A 21,570-nucleotide genomic window follows, 5' to 3' on the forward strand; every position below is an offset into this window, starting at 1 on the left:
TTTTACACCTCCAGCAGAGCCAGGCTGTACATACCAGAGTAGGTACAGTGAACATCTGAACTGAGAGTGCTGTCACAGAGAGAACTCTGTCATGATCATCACTGATGTATTCCTTTTGCAGTGCCTTGTAATACTAGAAAAAGAGAGTATTGGGGACATTAAACAAATGTTAACAAAAACGTTTACCTTTTTTATTCACAACAATTACATTTCAGTGTGTCTCTCCCACCTAATAGAAGCAGTTCCAACAAAAACAGCACAATATCCTCAGTGCACCAAAGCAAGTCAATATGGCCCCCACTGCCTTAATACTGAAGGTAAGCACAAATTTAACTAATTTGGAACCAGAATTATTTTCTCTTACAACCAATCTTCCCTTGAAAAAAAATTAAGTATCTGAAAAAAAATTAAATATCTGAAGAAAAAAAATACATTAAATAATTAAAAAACCAGTCTTCCTCCTGCAGTGAACTGCAAGAATATTTGTTCAGCAGCTGTCTCTAAAACACATGTACACTGGGTAATGCAAGTCTTTGTTTTGTTTTAGTCCAGAGAAAAACAAAAAGTACCAATCATCTTTATCAGAATTAGAAAGTCTCACCCTAAAACAAAAAGCACTTTGTCTTATGTTTTGCGTATTTCTTAATTATTGTCTCAAATTCTCAAAAAGAAAGGCCAATTTCAGTTGCAGTCCATCTGGCATTTCAAAAGATATACTAAATAATAACAATATGGCATTCAAACAAGCATATCCCTACATGAGTCTAAGGAACAAACCAGTGACGTGGGAATTAATTAACTGTACTCCAATAAAGGCTGAGCCAGCTATCGGAGTTCTGCTTGTTTAAAATTCATTATTTATATTGAAACAATTTTCAGTTTGGGGGGAAATTTCATAAAGCTAGTACAAATTCATAGCATAAAAACTAAACCATTTACCTTCACAAATTCAACAGCAAAAAGTTTTTTGTATTCCATTTCCATGAAAAAACTACTGAAGATAAGTTCATGAAGAACCTTCCTCGCCCCTGTGAAGAGCCAATACAATGCATGTCACTTTGCTGTACTAAGATGGAACTTCTTGTGGAAAAACATGAACCAATTACTAAACTATAATTAGAAATCATTAAAAGTCTTGAAATGGTTATGAAGCTTAAGAACACAGTTATTACATTTTTTTGGGTGTTGACATTTATTGGTATGTATTTAAAGCATTAAGTAATCAAGTCACTCAGTGTTAGGTTGCATTTTGTAAAAATAGTTTTCAAGATACATAAAGCAGGACAAATTGAGGTGGCAAATATATATGCCAAATATAAATTAGCTCAGCTGTAAAAATTAAGGCTGTATAAAAACCGTAATACAAAAGCCATGAAGAACTGTAATTCTACACGCATAGCACTTACATTTATCTATATGTTACACACATGAAAAATTCATTTGATAAATCTTTAGTTTACAGCAACATGGATAAACAAACCTTTATGAAGCCTTGCATCCCATAGCATCAACTTGCTTATAAAGCAGGGCTTTTCAGATCCAGTTTCTTCCTTGAGACATATTTGACAAAAGATCTGGCGAAAGTCACCTGTAGGGATGAAGCTACTCATTTGTACAAGAACATCCCAATAATTAAATTATATGACACAAGAAAATTAGAATTACAGAATTCTATTACTTAAAAAAAAAAGAAGGCACTTAAGTAAGAATTACTTTTAACATTTTTTCTCAATTAATATACCTCCACATACCCTTTGCCTCACTAATTTCTTCCTATTATTCTTGCCTATCTAATTTAATAAATCCTGTGATGCAGAAGAGTATTTTAAAATGAAAATAATTTAGACAGCTTTGCAAAGCAGATCCGTAAGAAGTCTTTACTATGCCAGCATAGAAATGCTCAGGGCTAGGCAAGTTTCTGCTGGTCACTGCCTCAGGCCTTGAAAGTCAGTCTTTTGTAGAATTTCAGAAATTCTTTCCTATTTTCTTGCACTTATCAGTAGACACAGTACTTGAAGCAGTTCTGGGGATCAACACATCGCAGTCAAACTCAGGTTTTTAACATTCCAAAATGAGCCCTTACGTTAATAATTTGAAAAGTGAAGAGTCACGAAGCAAATTCCTGACAACCTGGAAATAAGCATTATTAAATGTTTCTTGATCCATGTTCTACCACTTGAAACAAAACCATGAAAAGAACAGGAACCACCAGACTACACAAAGGTTCCAGCTGAATTAAACATTAGGCTCATAAAGCTTCTGTGTATATAATCCAGAAGGACAGGAATGTTTGACTTCACCCTTTGTACTTAAAGACTCCTAAAACATAAAAGTATCTGTTAACTTACGCGGATAAACTTTCACTAGAAACTTTGAAATAATCCACCTTAAAAAAATTTGTACCAACTGAAAGAACTGTCTGAAGAATTCAGAACAGGAAGAAAATACTCTTGCAAAATAAATACAAACTTGAATAGAACAGAACACCAAAACTTGTAAAACACTGTAAAGAATTACAAAAAAAGTACAGTTCTGATCTATGTATTTCAAGCAAGCATTCAGAAAAACTTAGAAGAAATTCACTTCATTAAAACTTTCAAAGGAGCTAAAGCAGACTGCCAGATTTACCTATCAAGGAGGAGGATAAGAAGTGAGTAAAGCTTAATTTGTACCGTGTGGAGAAATTTTATAATGGCTTTAGTGTGGCAAGACACGGGTATGAAAAAAACAGTAACAAATCAAAAGTACATTGATTCAGAAACCTTAAAAGCCATAAGAATCATCAAACACCAGCACAATGTTTGAAAGCTTCAAATAGGCTTTCCACTACTGGAAAAATTTTTTATTTAAGATTTTAATGTGCTTGTTTTATGGACATTTTCTAAGGAATCACAGCTATCAAATCTGAAGCAGATACTGATGCAAGCAGAGGATGGATGTTTTCACTGACAGAGATGCTCAGTGGCTTTTAAATAAAAGGAAGCTTTTAAATAAAGGAGTGAGTTTATTCTCACTTTAAGCATCACACACTGAGTGTGTGTGATGCTTAAAGTGAGAATAATAAAACTTTGAGATTGTTCCCCTGATGGAGCACTAACACATTTATTTCAACAAGAAGGAACAGAAAAGTACTGCTATTCATAACCTTGCTAACAGATATCATCACCCATGCTACTGCACTATTAATTTTCTAATTAGAAAGAACACTGAAGTATTTTAATTAAGGGAGTATCATATATAACACTGCTTAATTCATTCAAATACTGGCATGGCATTATTGTAACAAAACCCAGCAATGCTTACTTGAATAGCTCATGAGTTTGTTCAGCCACGAACCAAGGCGCAAGGCAAACTTCTGGTGTGCCATAACATCAGCATGCAGAACCTCCACGTGAAGAGGCCGCTGAGAAACATTTTCAGAATGCCTCTAGGAGTCAGGTAAATATTAGTACATATAAAATAAAATAACATCTATTTCATTATTTATTTTCACTCCCTACCATCTCTCCCAAGCAAAACAAAGAAAACACTTCGATGATTTGTTTCTGAAGATATCTATCTATCTATCTCAAATGTGGTGCTGTAAATTCAATTCCAAAAAGTTCACAGGCAAATTATAAAACCATGGAAGTACTAAGCTAAAGACCACAAGGCAGACAAATAAGTGCTCAGTGTTAATACTTAATTAGGTTGGTATGGGGTGGTTTTTTTGTCAAAATTACTTTAGGAAGTTACCTTAATTTCTTCTTTTGCTTCCTGACAAGAGGCATAATGTCCTGCCTTAACAGCTCTACGACCCTGTTTAAGAAAACAGTGAGCATGAGACCAATATAAAGCAAACCCAAAACATCACAAGTCCAATCCTTGCTATGTTTTTTATACAGAATATAAAAAACAGGGCCCAACATCACTCACAGTGCTATTAAACACCAAAAAGCAAATAAAAATTAACATAATTGTCTGTAGGAAAAATGTTATCCAAATTAACAACAAAACAACCAAGTAAAGTCTGGCTATCTTATTATTAAATAAGGAAAATTCATGTACCCATTAAAACAGATGAAAGATTTCTGCAGAATAATTTCAACACAAACCATATGAACTTTCCTCCTGACACAAAGTACATGAAATGGAGTATAACCAGAGACATGTGCTTCCTAAACAAGTTCTCCGCACCTGAAAAACAAGGGTTGACTAAGACTCTCTCATCCATGTGCCTTTCTTTCCTCAAGCTCCAGCAACCAGAAACAAGGATTCTATAACCAAGTGTGCAGCAGTAACTCTTAATGATTAGAAGGTGACTCTGATATCCTAAATGCACTAACCTCTTTATCTATGGCAGTCGTATGCAACTGGGCTTCACCAAGTTCACAGCCAAGTGCCCTTTGCAGGCTGTAGATGACATGATCATAAGAATGGTGCTCATCATTGAAAAGGACACAGTAGTAGCTGTCTACCTTCTCTCTGCTGGGAAAAAGGTAACACGTCACACAAATGAAAGTAAAATTGTAAATAGTGTCCTATCAAATACAGCTTAATTGATAGCTTGAGAAGAATGCCATATACAATAAAAAGAAAGTTATTCAAGTAAATCAAACATTCTTCATGTTAATGACACCCCCCCACCATGTATGCCAGAAAAAAGCCATAGAAATTGTGTATCAAGTCCAAAAGTGAAGTTCTGACGTTACTGGATATTCTCTTATAATTTCCTTTCTCTGCTGTTTTATGAACCCATTTGTTTTTTAATGTGATACCCAGCTTTTTTCCATTTTCACAGAATCATGGAATGGTTTGAGTTGGAGGGGACCTTTAAAGTTCATCTAGTCCAGCCCCCTTGCAATGAGCAGGGACATCTTCAACTAGATCAGGCTGCTCAGAGCCCCATCCAACATGACTTTGTATGTTTCCAGGGATGGTGCATCCACCAACCCTCTGGGCAACCAGTTCCCTATTTCACCACCCTAAAAAAATTCCTTCTTGTATTTATTCTACATCTATCCTCCTTGAGTTTTCAACCCTCTGAGCAACCAGTTCCACTATTTCACCACCCTCATTGTAAAAAAATTCCTTCTTGTATTTATTCTACATCTATCCTCCTTGAGTTTCAAACCATTAGTCCTTGTCCTGTTGCAACAGACCTTGCTAAAAGGTTTGTCCACATCTTTCTCTCAAGCACTGTGGAAAGCTTGCCTGAAAATCTTCCAGCTCAGTTCTGCTCCCCTGCCCCTTAGCCCCCATCAGTGTCTCCCAAGACAACCAATGGCACTTGGTGAGTTTCTCTATTCCCACATTTCTTCCCCTGTGCACTAAAACCTGCCATTTCACTGTAGATCAGGAGCACTTCCCTTCAATGACTGATGGAGGACAGTCACACACTACTTTTCCCATGGAGTATCAAAAGCTTTTCTCTACATAACTCTAGGTCAAATATGCCACAATGCTGTTTACAGGGATTTCAGCACTAATGTCTGCACAAGTATGAGACTATCTCAGGCAAAATTATAATCCAAGTAGCTAATGGATTGAAAAGAAAGTTGGAAATACTCCCTACCTAATGGTGAGCTCCACAGGCAGTTCCTTCTCTTCCTCCCAGATAAGCATATCTACAATGTATTTTATCACAGAGGGAAACACTCTCCTGGAATGCTCCATAATTTCTTCATTCAACTGACATTCAGAATTCTGTAAAACATGAGATAATATTATTACAGAAAAGAACCTAAAAAAATTAAAAGGGGGTTGAAAGAGTACCTAATTAATATAATAGGAAATTATACTAGAATATGTGTACATATGCTGTAAATTATATATACATACTTGTACTATAATCAGGAAATTATCTTTTTCACAATTTTCAAGCAAATTAACCTCACCTAATTTCTTCTTTTCAAAGTTATTTCATCCCAAGGGCTCTCAGTAATATTCCAACAGTTTCATATACCTTTCTTCACACATCCATGTATAATCTAGGCCTAGACTATGAAAGGCCTCATCAAATGCGTTAGCTTCACTTTTTTTTTATTTAAACTTGCATTCAAAAAAGCTGTTTAGCAGCTTTCTGCATTCCCACAGATATTAAAAGTTTGCAGTGCAGAACAAGCAACAAACTCCAGCTGGTAAACAAATTACTCCTTATTGCAGCTTCAACCATTTTTATCTCTGAAATCCATTAACTTTCTTCAAAAATAAGGATAAAAAAGTGAAGGAAATGAAACTGTCTCCAAACAAAAAGAAAAAAACCAAAGGATGTCTAATATACATGTCTGACCCCAAACACCTTGACCAAGGATATCCTGATTCGACTTGACTGAACCTGTTACATGAGTTATACAATACATATACATTCAAATACAGGAATAAGCACTTTTTAAAATAAGAAGGTAACATTTACAAATTTTTTAATTTCACTTTAAGCAATATTCTTACTTCTTTTGGAGAACTTGATGCTCCAGGCTCATGTTTAGTACACAGCGGTCCAGCCTTCCATGCCTCTGTATCCCCACAGTCACAAAATCCACCACCAGTGGAGCTATGCATCTGGAAAAATCATGTATTTCAGTCATGAAATATGCCCATAAAAAGCAAGAAGAAAATAGCAATGTGAATTATTTATATCAAACACAAGTACAAACACATACTTAAAAACAGAAGAGTCACTGGATAACCAATGGACTTACCACAGCTTTTTTTAGATAAAAGAAAACTTATCAGAGGAGAAAGGAGGTAAAAGATAAACTTTTTGAGCAGAAAATAAAGAAGGAAATATAGTCGCTGCTACAGAAAGGTATGCAAGTCCTAAACAAATTTAACTTGAAAGTAAGTGAAAAAGCCTGACTGATGAGTGTTTCATAAATGGCAAAATATTTCTGGGTTTATTCACAAAATAAGAGCAAAGCTTTTTAATGCCTTCTTTAAAATTACTTAACCAAATTAGAAAATAATATAAAAAAACAATGTGCATATTAAACAGACATTTAGTAGTACTTCTAACCAAAGAAAAGATGACACGATCAGCATCTCAATACATTTTTATAACTAACTTTGCATTATACTTTCAGAAGAGCACAAATACTGAGCCTCCATTTTGGCAAAAAGTTCAGACGAAACTCAGGCAAAACGACACGATCAGCATCTCAATAAATTTTTATAACTTTAACTTTGCATTACACTTTCAGAAGAGCACAAATACTGAGCCTCCATTTTGGCAAAAAGTACAGACAAAACTCAGGCAAAAACAATTATCCTTAGCTTCCTCCAAATCTCCAATCTTGTAATAATTAAAAAAACTCTGACCCAATAAAAAGACATTCAAAAATCTTATTTTACCTGAAACATTTTAAAATAACCTGATATTAGACATACTCTGAGCAGGAGGCTGGACTGGGTGACCTCCTTAGGTCTCTTGCAACATAAATTATTCTTTGACTCTATAAGGATCATATTTTGTATTCTTTAGATGAAAATGCTACAAATTGCTCCCATCTAACTACTTAACATAGCTGATGTTCTGCCTGAAAAATTTACTGAAAAATACGGAAATGACAACAGCTTCTCAGTCCAGCTGCGGTTCCAATGTGCTCTGTAATCATTACTGTCTGTTTTTCCTGGGTTTTCACCTTATTTACATCCCAACAGAACTAACTGGGACTTAGAACACAACTGCCATTTCCAGTCACAGCTCTTTGCTCTGACCTACACTTCACTGAAATTGCCAAAGAGAATAATGCTGTATGCATTAATAAACACTCCTTTCTCTTTTGCTTCTTCAATTAGCAAGTTGCTGTTTTTGGAAGAAACTTTACATTGCTAGAAACACAAGAGAGAGATTAAGTAAAATTACTAATGGTCTATGTGCAGTTCATTATAGCCTCAAAAGAACTTCTCTAAAGCAACAAGTACCATTTCTCAAAATAAGATTTTCCTACCTTGTACCGATGGTTCTTATGAATACTATTCTGGAAGCAGTCAATACAGAGCACACAAGTTGGATCAACTGCACAGTCTCTGCAACAAAAATGGTAAGGGGAAAACTTTCTACAACACCAGAAACTTTCATGCACAAAAGAATATGTTACTCCGAAAAAAAGAACTGAGATTAACAACACATTCAAATTATAAAAACATTGACTTTCATCATCTTTCCATGACATGAAGTAACCAGTCTTGTTAAGTTTGAACCGCGTACTCAAATCTCTTACATCAGAATCTGTCAAAAACATGCTCAATTTCCACTTTCAAAAAAGCTTTTCTTGCTTAGCAAAACTTTTTCTGGTTTTGATAAGAATAAGCAGCTAGGAAAACTAGTGAGGACTCTGAATTAACCTTTTTTATTGTATCCAACATCAGTTGTCAGTTTGCTCATTAAACTTTTGCTACACTTCTACTAGATTATATTTCTAACTTTTAAAACAGAAGTTAAAATCTGAAAAGAATTCCTTACTCAATATGCTAGGAATGCATACTTTGAAATGTAACTTGAAAAGTCTCACTTATGCATTTAAACAACCTGAAAATAGGAAATTACACTCATGGGCAATCTAATTCCATTTTATCCTATGTTTCACATACATACTTTTATACATTGCCTTTCCTTAAAATATGGACACTTTTTTCTTTAAATGCAGTTTTATTCTACACAAAATGTGGGTGACACATGCTAAATGACAATGTATCAAATTTTTTACTCTATACCATTGTTCAACATTTAGTTCAAGCCTCTTTTACAACTAAAATATCATGGTAATGCTGATTACAGGAATAGCTTCCTTCCAAACCTTCAGATTATAATAATCATTACAATCATTTAATACTTCAGTAACATTCATTTATTACCATAAATCTACTGAAAGATGAATCAAAGTAAAAAGAAGACAGAAGTACCTGCTAGATCTGAAATTCAAGACATTCAGATTTTGGAACTGCAGAGTATCTTTCATTTTTAGCATTTTAGAAGCCTAAAGCAAACAGATACCTACCTTCAGTTGCAGCAGTAAAATAAAGTACCTTGTATAAATACCACCACATTTTTGCAAGATTGCAACTCAAAAAAATAAGGAAGAGACCGACTCAGACATTTAGCTTTGTCTTTTTGCCGGCTACCATACATGAACTCTGGAGAGGTAGGAAGAGAATTATTCTTGTTGTAGTAGCACTAAACTGCCTTGTCCTGCTTTTTCCTTCATACAGCTGTCCCACTCACTATACACTTTCTAGTACACACAGCAGGACTTCTTCAAAGACCATTCTCCTTTCATACACAACACTAGCTGATTCCTAGAAAAGGCTGAAGAGTATTTGATTGATTAAAACTTTACAGTAAAATTCATAAACAGAGTTTATAGAGAGCTTTTATTTGACACTTCCTAAATTCTAAGGGATGAATCTTTTACTGGTAGTGCTTTTCATCCTTAATAATATTCTCTGAGCATTTCTAATTAAATTTTCTAAGCTTTTAAAATAAACAGAAAAGTAGAATAAACTATGCCAATAACATCATATTAATGCTTATCAATTGCAGGAACTGTTGCAATCTTTACATTCACCACAAAAACTGCTAGTTTTTTAATACTAATACATTTTATTCATGATATTCATTAATGTATTTGTATTAATAGGAATTAATAAAATTAATTCTATCAAATCAATGAGCTGTTACCTTTGATATACTGCAGGATGAGAAATAAAAGGTGAAAAATTACCATTGGTCACACAGCTATTGCCAAACCAAAGGACTGATGATACTCAGAAATGCTGGATTCTGTTTCAGACTTTGAGGGACACAGTACTCACCCTCTCAATTCAGGTACAGACTCCATATTCATACCCTATCATCTAACACTTTTAACCCATAGCTTTCAGTACTTTACTTAGTAACCTTTGCATTTCCTTCCCCATTTCTCTGCCAGAGCCTTCTTTCCATATGCAATTTTTCTCACTCTAAAGTGGATTGAAATGGGAAACAAATGCCAGCACCAGTTAAGCAAAGAAGTACCATGACACAAGCAATGACAAGTTAGCAGCACAACTGACTTTATTAAAGCACTTTGCTGCATGATCTCAGATGGGAACACTGATGACAACACACCATCATCCTCACCTGCAAGAGTACGTGGTCTCCCCTCCTTTAAACACCTTTCCACACAGCTGGGAGCTTCCACTCTGCTGTAGTTTCTCCAGGAATACATCTGGGTCCTCCCCAAACAAATAACATTCCAGGGGGTATAATATTGCTGTCTGGACCATTTCTTCTTGTTTCTCCACCAAGGGGTCCATTTCAGCTGAGTAAATATTTGGCACATGTTTTGCCAAGCACTGTAAAAATGTAGCTTGAAAGTCGAATCTTTCATCACACCACTGCAACAAAAAGTACACCCATGGATAAACAAATAGGTAAATATAAAGAAAATAGGATTACATACTTCTACTGTGAATTCAGAATTCTTTCCTACATCAGCAGTCAGTTCTTTGAGAAATAAAATCCAAGAAACCACGACTTCCAATGATTTCTCTGCTATTTTCCACCACCTCTAGTCCTTTGAAGTCTTCTACTAAAACACTCTAAGGCAAGAGCTGGCAAGTGCAATGTTACTGTAGAGAAACCCATGCATTAATTAATTTTCAACTACACTTTTTCCCACAGGCCAGCCAATCATGCAGTTTCATGTCTGTTCAGCCTCTGACAAATGGAAAGAATTGCCACAGCTGGGAAAAGTTTAGGATTCATTCCTTTGACTGCTGATAGTCACAAAACATGTACAAACTTAATGGTCTTCTGAAAGCCTTGTTGAACTGATCATCAGAGGTCAATAGCTGCTGAGCAAGAAAGAATCCCAAATGATCATACAAGCTTATTGTCATTGGGAAACCAGACTAACATGCAATTTTATTTTTGTAAGACAATTAATGAAAGTACTTGTGTTTTGACTTGAGGTTCTTAGTCCATAACTTCACTTCCAACTTTTTTACTTCTCCAAACAGGTCTCTCCAATTGTCCTATTTTAATCTTTCAAGTCTGACTATTCTTTATTTCGTATTATTCCCATGATTTAGAAGTAACTTTTCTTTTTTCCCATTGCAAATCAGACAAGGCTCTTAAAGATAACATCCTTTCAAACACAACCTTGGTTAAAATTCACATATCATAGAATATCCTACGCTGGAACAGACTCACAAGGATCATTAAGCCCAAAACAGGACAGCCCCAAGAACAACACCATGTGCCTAAGAGCATTGTCCAAATGCTTCTTGAACTCTGGCAAGACTGGAGAGCCAAACCACTTCTCCAGGAAGCCTGTTCCAGTGCCTGACCACCCTTTGGAGGAAAAATCTTTTCCTAATATCCGACTCTAATCTCTCCTGATGCAATCCCACGCTGTTCCCTCAGGTCTCATCACTGTCACCACAGAGACGACATCAGTGCCTGTCCCTCCTCCACCCCTCACAAGGAAGCTGCAGACTGCAGTGAGGTCTCCGCTCAGTCTCCTCCAGGCTGAACAGACCAAGTGACCCCAGCTGCTCTCCATACAGCTTCCCCTTCTAGGCCCTTTGCCATCCTTGCTGCCCTCCTCTGGATGCTCTCCAACAGGTTTGCATCCCTCTTATTATGTGAGGCCCAAAACTGCACAAAAGATTGAAGATGAGAGCAAGAAAAAAAATACATATGTAACTTCATAAAGCTCTAAAGAGTATTTTCTCCAGACCAGCAAGTAGGGAACAAGCAAAGCAACCACCAAAAGTTTCAGACCTTTGAAAGAAGGCTCAAAGAAATAGACTATTTAACTTTTTATGTGGAAACCAAAAAATCCTCAATCCTTTATTTATTTTTTTGGCCATTAATCTTCCTCAGCATTACCCTTAGGTAGCCCATTACCTCATTTATCATGGTGAAAATGCATGGCAAAAGCTGATGGAAAAGATAAGCCATGGATAATGTGGTCAAGCAGAACAGCAGATTCACCCACAACCATATTAGAATATTCGTATTTTGTAAGTGCAGCAGCTTGATCAGTCTAATCAGATTCCTTGAACCACAAAGCATTCAAATCTATCCATTATTATCTGAAAATGAAGACCCATCCAAAAAGTGAAAGAAACCAGCTGTTTTAATTCTAATGCTACCAGATAAATCTGGTTTTGTTCCAGAATTTCACCTGAGCAGTAAGCACCACTGAAATTACTGTATTGGTCATAAAAGCTGTAGCATACACACATATGTAATATATATGCAATCTGTGTACATATACATACATGCGCTCAGATATACAGGTATGCATTTATTTTCACATATCCAGATCTGAGAAACAAAAAGAAAAGGAAACTAATTTATTGTATTTTTACTTTAATTAACTTATTTAAATTTTTCAACTACCTAGAAACATTTTTATTAAATAAAAGTGATGCTTACCCAGGGCATAACAACACTAAATTGTAAAAAAGAACTAGAAATTAAATCCAAGTTTATCAGATACTTGCATGTTAACACTGAAAAAAACAAAAATATCACACACAGCTGATGGCTCTGAGAAAGATATTCAATTGTAAGAGGTAGCTGAAAACTGAATTACTTGATCATGTGTTTATTTTTTTAATGCATCTGATTTAAGATGAGTGGAAGTGAATTATTCTTATCATAATTAAACTTCATAATTTAGTGCTTCTGCTTAAACATGTTTCCTCCTGTAACTAGTTTTTGTTTTATCTTACCTATACTGCATCATGCCTTCATCAAATTCCCCTCCCAATTTGGTCACTGTATTTTTTAAATGCAGGAGGGTGGGATGTGGCCCCGTGGCACGCTCAGTTCGCAAAGCACAAGAGAATCCCAATCTGTCTCCTTCTATCTCAATGATCCAAGTTCCCAGGAGATGGTGCAAGTTTAGCTTCTGCATTGTTGGTCCAGAGCATGTCATAGCTCCAAGAAACACAGGGCTAAGCTTCCCTGAAAATCTGCCAGACGTATAAAATGGGTTCTCACACAGTCAAACTCACAAGCATTTCAAGCATTCTTGCGCAAAGCTTTTAATTCTATTTAAATGTTGTTCCAAGAAGAGAGGACAGGAAGTAGGAAAGAAGACGGACAAGGGAAGCAAGAGAACTTTCTCAAGCAGGCTGTCTGCCTTCTGGTAAGAGCATGAAAATATATGCTCAGCCTGTACATCACCCAGGAAATACTCATTGTACTCACAAGAGAAACAAGAACATTATTTTCCTTGTTTCTAAAAACTGCACCAGGCTAAACTTCAGACCTATCCCATACCCTCCATGCCTATTATGAGAAACACTTTATTCCTTTCATCAAAATCTTTTTACTATATTATGTTCAAAAGTATAAAATTACATACAAAACTTTTAACAATACAAAATCTACCAAATAAAACACCCCCCTAGATTAAACTTGACTCTTCAATGATTCAACTTGACTCTTTGTCCCCTTGTGCCCATATTGAAACTCAATAGTTTTAGAAGTCCCACTTTCCCTCTGCTCACTCACTCCCTTATCTGAGCTCATACCTGTCAAGTGCTCAATTGCTACAGATATTGAAAAAACATATGAATTTATAGGCTTTTTGTTTTTATTGACAGGATGAGCTGGAAGTCTAGAAAAGCCAAATTGATGCACAAGACAGTTGCAAGCCAAGATGGGGCTCACACTGCAGCTTTCTGCCCAGGCCTGGCACAGGCAGCCCTGAGAGGCTGTGGAAATGCCATCCTTTGACATATTCAAAAGCCAGCTGGGCATGGTCCTGGGAAACCTGTTCTAGGTGACAGGACCAAGCAGTTTGAACAGAACAACCTGCAGAGGTGCCTCAATCACTGTGTGATTCAAATGCTTCCAAAGGAAAATATTGCTTCTTTGTGAATCTCAATCTTCTAATTTCTGCTACTAGTCAGCTCTAGAGAAAAGTTATTTTCCAGATTCGATTCCACTCAAGAGTAAATCTGAAATATTACAAAAAGAGACAGAAGCCGTGAAATAACACAATTAAGGAAGAAACATTATCATGTAACCAAAATAATACTATCAGTCAGCTCTCCACAGCCCCCCAAGCACTCACACCCCACTCACAGGGGCCCACATGCCCCTAACAGAGGAAAGCCCAGAGGAAGCTGGCTGAATACACTCTACTCCAACTGACACTATCCCACTGGAAAATATTTTTGGACTGCAAACTTCAAATTACTGATTGAAAAAAAAAAAATCATCTTCACATTTGGAGCAAATTAGTGCTTCATCTAAAATCTGAATTCTGAAATTGCTCAGCTTTTAAATATTTGTATTAGTGACATTAGTAGAGTTCTTTCAATGGGTTTCTTGGTCATTTTCTCACTTTTAATTAAAGTTTGCCAAGAAACAGCCATGTCACCACATGGCCCTTGTGGACATACACATGGCCCTGAAATAAAACCCCCACAAACAGGGACCACAATGAGCTAAGGGAGCTCTCATTGCAGCAGCACACCACAACCTTTCCTGCAGAGGGAAAAGTAGCATCCACACCATGTGGCATTCATTCACAGGTACTGGAAACAGCAGGTAAAGTGACAGTCAAGAACCTGACACTAGTGAACAGTGCACATCAAAGATACACGTTGTCTCCTATCTCTGCTTTTATACTTTATATCTGTAACCTGCTCCAGACCCATCTCTTCTCCTTCTTCAATCACACCTTCCTGCCACATTCACCTTTTTTTAAGATTAGGATAATTCTCAAACTGCATAAAAGAGGGAAAAAAAGGGAGGCAGGAGGAGTTGCAAAGCTGTTTTTCTCAAGTGTTAGCAGCGTTGTCAGAAGAGCAGACACAGAAACCACTTTGTCCACCACATTTGATTTGTGCAGTATAACAAAAGTAGTAATTTGTCATCTTTATTGACTCTTCAGAAGAATACTGTGACAGAAGCACTGCTTCACAATACCACTTGAGAGCAAACCATTAAGAAACAATTTCTTGTCTTGCATGGGAAACATATCCTCCTCTGTGGGATCAAACTAGTATTTCTTCCCATGTGTAATATACAGAGATTTTCCCAAATGTCAATTTCAACCAAACATGCAGATTTATCCTACATGTAAAAGGACAGTTTGTAGCTTTTTTCCAAACCCTTTAAATAAGCATCATGCCAAAAGGTCAGAGGTTGAGAAATTCTATTTGCCTACAAATACTGCTATAAAATACACCAAATATGTCATTAATATAGCAAATATATCCATACCCAATTTTGTCTTTCACAAACACATTCCAGTTATGAATACTACAAATAAAAACAGGAACAACAGAGAAGGAAGTATGTAAGAAAAAAAGGAAGAAAAAAGTTAACAACACTCTCAATTCACTTTTCCCCTGCAGACCAAGCACCAAATGAGATTTCTCGCCACTATGACAATTGCCTTATCATTGCAGAGGTTTATTGTGTACACTAATTCAGTAGCTGTTGCTTCTATGACAATTTTTGATCTACCTTCTAAGCACAGCTCTCTTGGAACTCTGAAGTCTTTTCAAACTAACAGCTTGCACAAGGCAGTATTATAAAAAGCAGCTGTACTTTAACTGCACTGATTGACAAGCTGAACTTTTAGTGCAAAAGTGATTGCCTAAATTTCAAGATTATTTTTAGATCTACATATTAATCTAATCAGTGAAAAGGAATATTAATATTTATGAACGTTAAACAACAAATTATGAAGGAACAGACACTACCAGTAGCATGAACTAAAACCTGTACCTGGTCCAGCATTCCAGTTAAAAGGAATAGTAAAATACTTTGTTTTGGATAGCAAAAAACTGTCAGGCACAAGATGACTGTACCAGCTGTCTGTCCAAGCAGCCAGAAAAAGCAAGCTTTTAAAAGGAAATATTTAAAATGGTGGGGGCATACTGATTTCAAGCAGGTGTCATTCAACATAAATACCAAATGCAAAAGGCAGCTTTACTTTAAGGCACAGTACAAGTCAAACAGAGATGAGTAGAACAGCATCTCAGAAAACTTTTATTCTGATATTGTCTAATTGAGGAAAGATATGACATTTTAAAAGGATAAATATGCACAAGTTCTTTGATAAGTAGGCAGAATACTTAAGATTTCTTTGAAAAGCAAAGTTCAAAGGATTCTTGAACTAACTTTTTCATATAAGGGTTCTGCTTTCAAAATTTTGGCTCCATTTTTCCTTCTTATTATTTTGGTTTAAAGTTACCAGTTTTCTAATGCACTGAAAATAAGATCCAACTAGAGTACAGAAGACCTAGGCATTATTTTTAGTAAAAAAACCATGAAGACAAGACAATCTATTTCAGCCTCAAACATATATATTCCACAAAGAAGAGGTTTCAAAAATAAATACTAGAAATTAACATATTTCTTCTTCCTGCCTTAAATCAAACCTTTTTTTTTTTTTTTAGGAGTATAAATTCTATCTCCGGAAGGGCACAGTTCAGGGAGTTAAAATGGAAACCTACTTTACTTGTTGTGTCACATTCATAATAGGAATTATGCTGTTTCACATTCTCCAACAAAGTACAACCAATGTTTTGGTAGAGAATCTAAACTGTAAAAATTACTGTTTAGAACTCAAATACAAAATATCTCTTTTCTGATGCATCTGTCAACCCCTTTATATGGCTTAAAAAAACAAACCATACTACCAAACATTAGTATCCAGTCTGCTCTAGATATCAGTAATCACACTAACAGAAGGAAGATAGGTTTCTAGTTTGTTTTTTCCCTTGGCACAACATTGGTAACATTCAAGACTGTCTAACATTGTCCTAACAAAACATCAACTTTGACCTGAAGACATAAAAGAAGTTTTTAATCTCTTCAGTCATTTAACTTTGGCCCCTGAGCCAAAACAGGGCACCAATTCATGTCAAAAGATGCTTTAATGATGCAGGTGTTTGCCCACTTGGAAGGAGACTCAAAACCAGCCAGATTATTGAAGCTTTGTCTAGAGCACAACCTACCTCAAGTCCAGCAGTCGCCCAGGGCTACCAGCTGAGCCGAACCAGAGCAAATTGGGACCACCAGAGAAGGACAAGTAACCACCAGCACCTTCTGTTACTGTTTCAGCTGCTGGACAGCTAAAACCAATGTCCTCTTCAGGGTAAACAACACACAGACCCAAGTTGCTTAACTTCTTGGAAACTGCAGGTCACTTTTAAACCACAGGCACCTCCAAAACCACAGAGCACAGCTGCAGCCCATGGGAGTGAGCACCTGAAAGCAATCTGCTGCCCAAGGAGACAAGTAGAGTCAAATCATGGCCTGTAGCTCTCTCCACCATGCTGCAGGAATCTCGGTTGTACCTCCCAACCAAGTGGACACTCCAGCCTTAAATATGCTGCAAAATTAGCAGGACATTACTACTAAGTAGGTTCAACAAGAAAAATGGTCAGGAATTCCAGAACTAATTTTCAAGTCTTTGAGGCATGCAATCTAATCTTCAACAAGAAAAATGGTCAGGAATTCCAGAACTAATTTTCAAGTCTTTGAGGCATGCAATCTAATCACGTGGTCATGTTCCAAATTTTTTGGTGAAACCTCCATTTGGTAGATAGCAACATACAATTAATACTAGAAGAAGCAGAAATTTAGTGCCACACAGTAAACCAAAACAATGTGCAAAATACTTATTTTGGGGAAAAAGTTATTCTCCCTACAAAAATAGCAAAATCTTTGCAGAGTTACTTATAATATTCTGTGAGATTTTGAAATTTAAAGTTCTGACTATTCATTTGACAGATCATTTTTATATTGTTTCTAGAGAAACAAAGGAAATGTTTTTGTTCTTTCTTTCATCTTAACATCCATCCTCTGGTCTCCTACATTTGAAGGAACACAACATCCATGAAATGTCTTACCAAGCACCAGGCTGCACTTCAAAACACACAACTACAGTGAATATTTACAAAGAAGTAATTCATTAATTGAAGGATGGGGTGTGCAATGGATGGAAAACAACACCAAAACAACACACTGTTTTTTTTTTTTTAATTCTCTGTGTATTCACACTTACCTAATTTTCCAATTATCCTCAATTTTAAGATCCACTGTACACAGTCTAATTCTGTAGTGAAGGAATGTTTAGAAAAACTCAGGTGATTCTATCCATATTTAGCACTCAGCATCCCTCAAACACTTTCCCTTATACACCAAATTCAACCTGTTTATCCCTAAATTCTCTACTGTTGTGACATCTAGGAGACACTGAAACAGTTACACGCTATCAGGAATATCCACTGCTTCCTCCTGGAGCCACATACCTCTCACAACTGCAATACCATACTGGACTAGAGCAACCACGGGTTGTGCACTTTATGTGGACTCGAGCAAGCATAACAGATACCTTTACAATCAGTTGAGCCACAAAAGCCACAAACATTACCAATAAATATAAGTAAACATGAAAGCTGACAGGGAAGAAAAAAACACAGCACTAGCAGACGCCGTAACAATGTGAAAGCACTTCAGTAAATACACAAGGAAGCAAACAGGACCTGGGCCATGCTCCAGTTACCTGCTGCAACTTTCACAGCTCCATTTCTTGGACACTGACACAAGTGTACAGTAAACACTGTTCTGCCAATATGCTGTACTATTCTAAATACAGCAGCTTTGACCATGTGCATTTCAGGGCTTAGTGAGACCAAAGGATACAATGGCTTACCTAAAACTAAGTTTTAAACAAATTTAGCTTAACAGTATAAAATTATATGGACATGTCATCTGGTCTAAGCAGGTCAGTTCAGTTTAGAAGACACTGCAACTCCAAATAAGAGGCCTGACTCAGATTTCACTAATTTCAAGAAATAACCTGCACATGAATATGAACATCCCCTCTATACTACTACTTGATAACAACACATTTTGGGTAGGAGGACTCCTCATGTACATTTTCTCAACTGTGTAACACCACTGAATGACACAAAAGATCTGAAACACCTTAAAATGCACAAGTGCCTGTATCACACTTTACATTATGGAACTGAAATTTGGAATTTGCCTGTCTTTAAAGAAAATATCCTAGTAATATAAACTTTTCTCTTCTTGTAGACCACTACACCACTTACACCTCAGCTTTTTTTAGGAGTTCTGACTGATGGCAAAAGAAAGAACCTTTTAAAAAAATCCCTTTTCTTCACAAATATTACACATACAGAGAAGCTACGCATATATGAAAATATGAAGATTCTGTGTAAATTTTAAATCCTTGAAATAGCTTAATATCAAAGCCCTGCTCCAGGTAGCAGACACAAAAGCAGGCAGGAGTCAAACTGGAATTTGTTTAGAATACAAATGGACAGCCAACCAAGGGCTGGATCCAGCCTGCAAAGCAGGCTTTTGTCAGGCCACCAGCAATGCCTGCTAGCCAACTACTGGACAAGCCAAGTCCAGCCCATCAGCCAGTCAAGTAAACTGTGGATGCTGTCGGGAAAGGAAAGAAAGTAAACTACTGTCTGGTAGACAGGGTTAACTACTTAATTAGCATTAAATTCAGCCCACTCTCCTCCAGGGCAGCTCAGGAAGCAATACAGCCACTACAGAGAAGCAGAAGCACAGACAGGACCTGAATTCCAACTAATGCAGTGAAACACCAAGTATTTTCAACCACAGTCATCCAACCTGAAGCATTGCAGATAAGTGCAGAGAAGACACCACTAACTTGGGCTGGGTGCAGAAGAGTTTATTACCTGAGTCATCACCATCCATTCCAGAATCAGGCTGGCTCCTGCAGAATCATTCAGGTAATCCTACATCATGCACCCAGCACTCTGGGAAGGTTTGCAGCCAGATGTGGTGCTGCACTGCAGCCAATGGCACCCAAAGCCAGAGACAAGCAGAGAAGCCGGAGTCTGCCTGACTGCTCGGACATTGAGACAGAATATGACAAGTTCAGTGTGGCCAAAGCTCACTCTCTTTAACCAGTTCTTTCCACTCCACACAACTCTCCAATTCTAGCACCACAGTGACTTTCAGAACAGCTCTGCACAGTGAAAACACAAGTCAGGCAGGATATATTAGTTCTACCTACTTAGTACCATCTTTAGGACAGCAATAAATTTGGTGTACTGCTTCCAGATTACAGCTGTCTCTAGCATCACTATAGCCAGGTTTGCTGTCAGACACAACCTAAGTACTTATCTCAGGCTCTTCTTCTCCCTTTTTATACCATGCCCTCAGCCCTTACTCCCTGTCAAAATCCCCATAGTTTGCTTGGATGCATGGCAGGCAACACAGTCTAGATGGCCAACTACCTTCCTTGGAATAATGGTAATTCTGGTCCAGACACTTTCAATTGGCTGAAATCACATAAAAATTAAGACAGCTTAGTGCACCAGCATCACCTTTGAGCAGCTAAGGATCTCTTCAACAACTCTCTCCTAGTTTTTCACAATACCACTATTACCAGCTGTATGGATTGCTTGGGCTAACTCTGCCTCTAATGTCCCCAACTAATGAAAGGTTGATTGCATTGCTTTGCTGCTGATTGCCACTATTACCCTCAGTACCACTGACTTTAGGCACAGCTCACAAGTTTAAGAAATCGCCTGTATTGGGCTGCAATTTTTGACACTATGCAATCAAATCACATTTCTCCTAGTTTAAAATAAAGTTGTTCCTGATTTAAAAAAATCCACACGTAGGCCTGTTTCAGTTACAGAAATATACAGCTCTTAAGAATGAAGTCTGTGACTAAAGAGCCATTTCTAATGATTTGCAGATACTTAAAATTCTGAGAAGGGTAAAAAGAATAATGATTGTTGGCTTAGTGCTGCCACATGCAAGACAAGTTACATGAGTAAACAGCTTTCTACTTTTATTAGTGGTGTGTAGCATCATGTAAAAAGTAGCAATTCTACAGCCTTGCCAACACCCAACTTTTAAACACCAGCAGTCAACAGTTTCAAAACTATACTATGTGTGCAGACTGTTACAGAAAATAGAACATAAAATGTAAAGTGCCTCATACACATCCATCTGCCTTCCTTTCTTAAGTTGTCAGCCTTTGGGTTTTAAACTCTTTAATAAAGTGTTTCAAACATAGTAATCACTACACAAGTTTGTGGAGGAAACCACAGAAGGCACTTTCGTGCTACCACTAGACAGGGTCAACACCAAATTGTGTTCAATAACAAAATACTAAATCCATAGACAATTATTTTGCAGAACGAAAAAAAGAAACAATAGTTCTGTTCAACAAACGTTTCCTATGTTCTTTCTAAATTATACTAATTGCTGCCCCACACTGCAGAACAGTAATATGTTACTCAGCCTTCTTTGTTCCACAGTAGAGTCACCTTTAATTTAAAAAGGTAAAGGACTCTGGTTAAAGACGCACATACACACTACAACGTTTAAAGGAGTCTCCGAAGCTTTCCAAAGTTTGATGTCATTCAATTCCGTCATTAAGTGTCAACTGAAGACCCGGGACAGGGGCTGAGAGATGCTGCGGGGAACTGAGACAAACCGCTTCCCCGTGCGCCCGTGACAGCGGCTCGCCGGGCCCGGGCCAGGGCTGGCTCCCCGCTCCCGGGGCAGAGGCGCCGAGCCCCGGAGCCGCAGCCAGCGCAGGC

At 37.1% G+C, this 21,570-nt stretch overlaps 1 protein-coding gene across 5 annotated transcripts in view; it reads right to left on the reverse strand.

Moving 5' to 3' along the window:
- Positions 1-21,570, reverse strand: part of UBR1 (ubiquitin protein ligase E3 component n-recognin 1) — a 61,255-nt gene that overhangs the window by 39,402 nt on the left and 283 nt on the right. For 2 of the 5 annotated variants that reach the window (XM_041400471.1, XM_041400298.1), the window contains exons 2-11: positions 10,100-10,356; positions 7,929-8,007; positions 6,430-6,540; positions 5,555-5,685; positions 4,326-4,464; positions 3,736-3,798; positions 3,304-3,427; positions 1,481-1,588; positions 940-1,028; positions 35-133 (exon numbers count right to left, since the gene is read on the reverse strand). In XM_041400471.1, the coding sequence (XP_041256405.1) occupies positions 35-133; positions 940-1,028; positions 1,481-1,588; positions 3,304-3,427; positions 3,736-3,798; positions 4,326-4,464; positions 5,555-5,685; positions 6,430-6,540; positions 7,929-8,007; positions 10,100-10,356 (1,200 nt within the window). Of the gene's footprint in view, positions 1-34; positions 134-939; positions 1,029-1,480; positions 1,589-3,303; positions 3,428-3,735; positions 3,799-4,325; positions 4,468-5,554; positions 5,686-6,429; positions 6,541-7,928; positions 8,008-10,099; positions 10,357-16,959; positions 17,337-18,011; positions 18,039-21,570 lie in introns of those variants that run through there. The other 3 variants (XM_041400381.1, XM_041400214.1, XM_041400558.1) reach the window with 2 other exon arrangements.

This window comes from Onychostruthus taczanowskii, unplaced genomic scaffold, assembly GCF_017590055.1.
Source record: "Onychostruthus taczanowskii isolate IOZ18803 unplaced genomic scaffold, ASM1759005v1 scaffold1, whole genome shotgun sequence".
NCBI lineage: Eukaryota > Metazoa > Chordata > Aves > Passeriformes > Passeridae > Onychostruthus > Onychostruthus taczanowskii.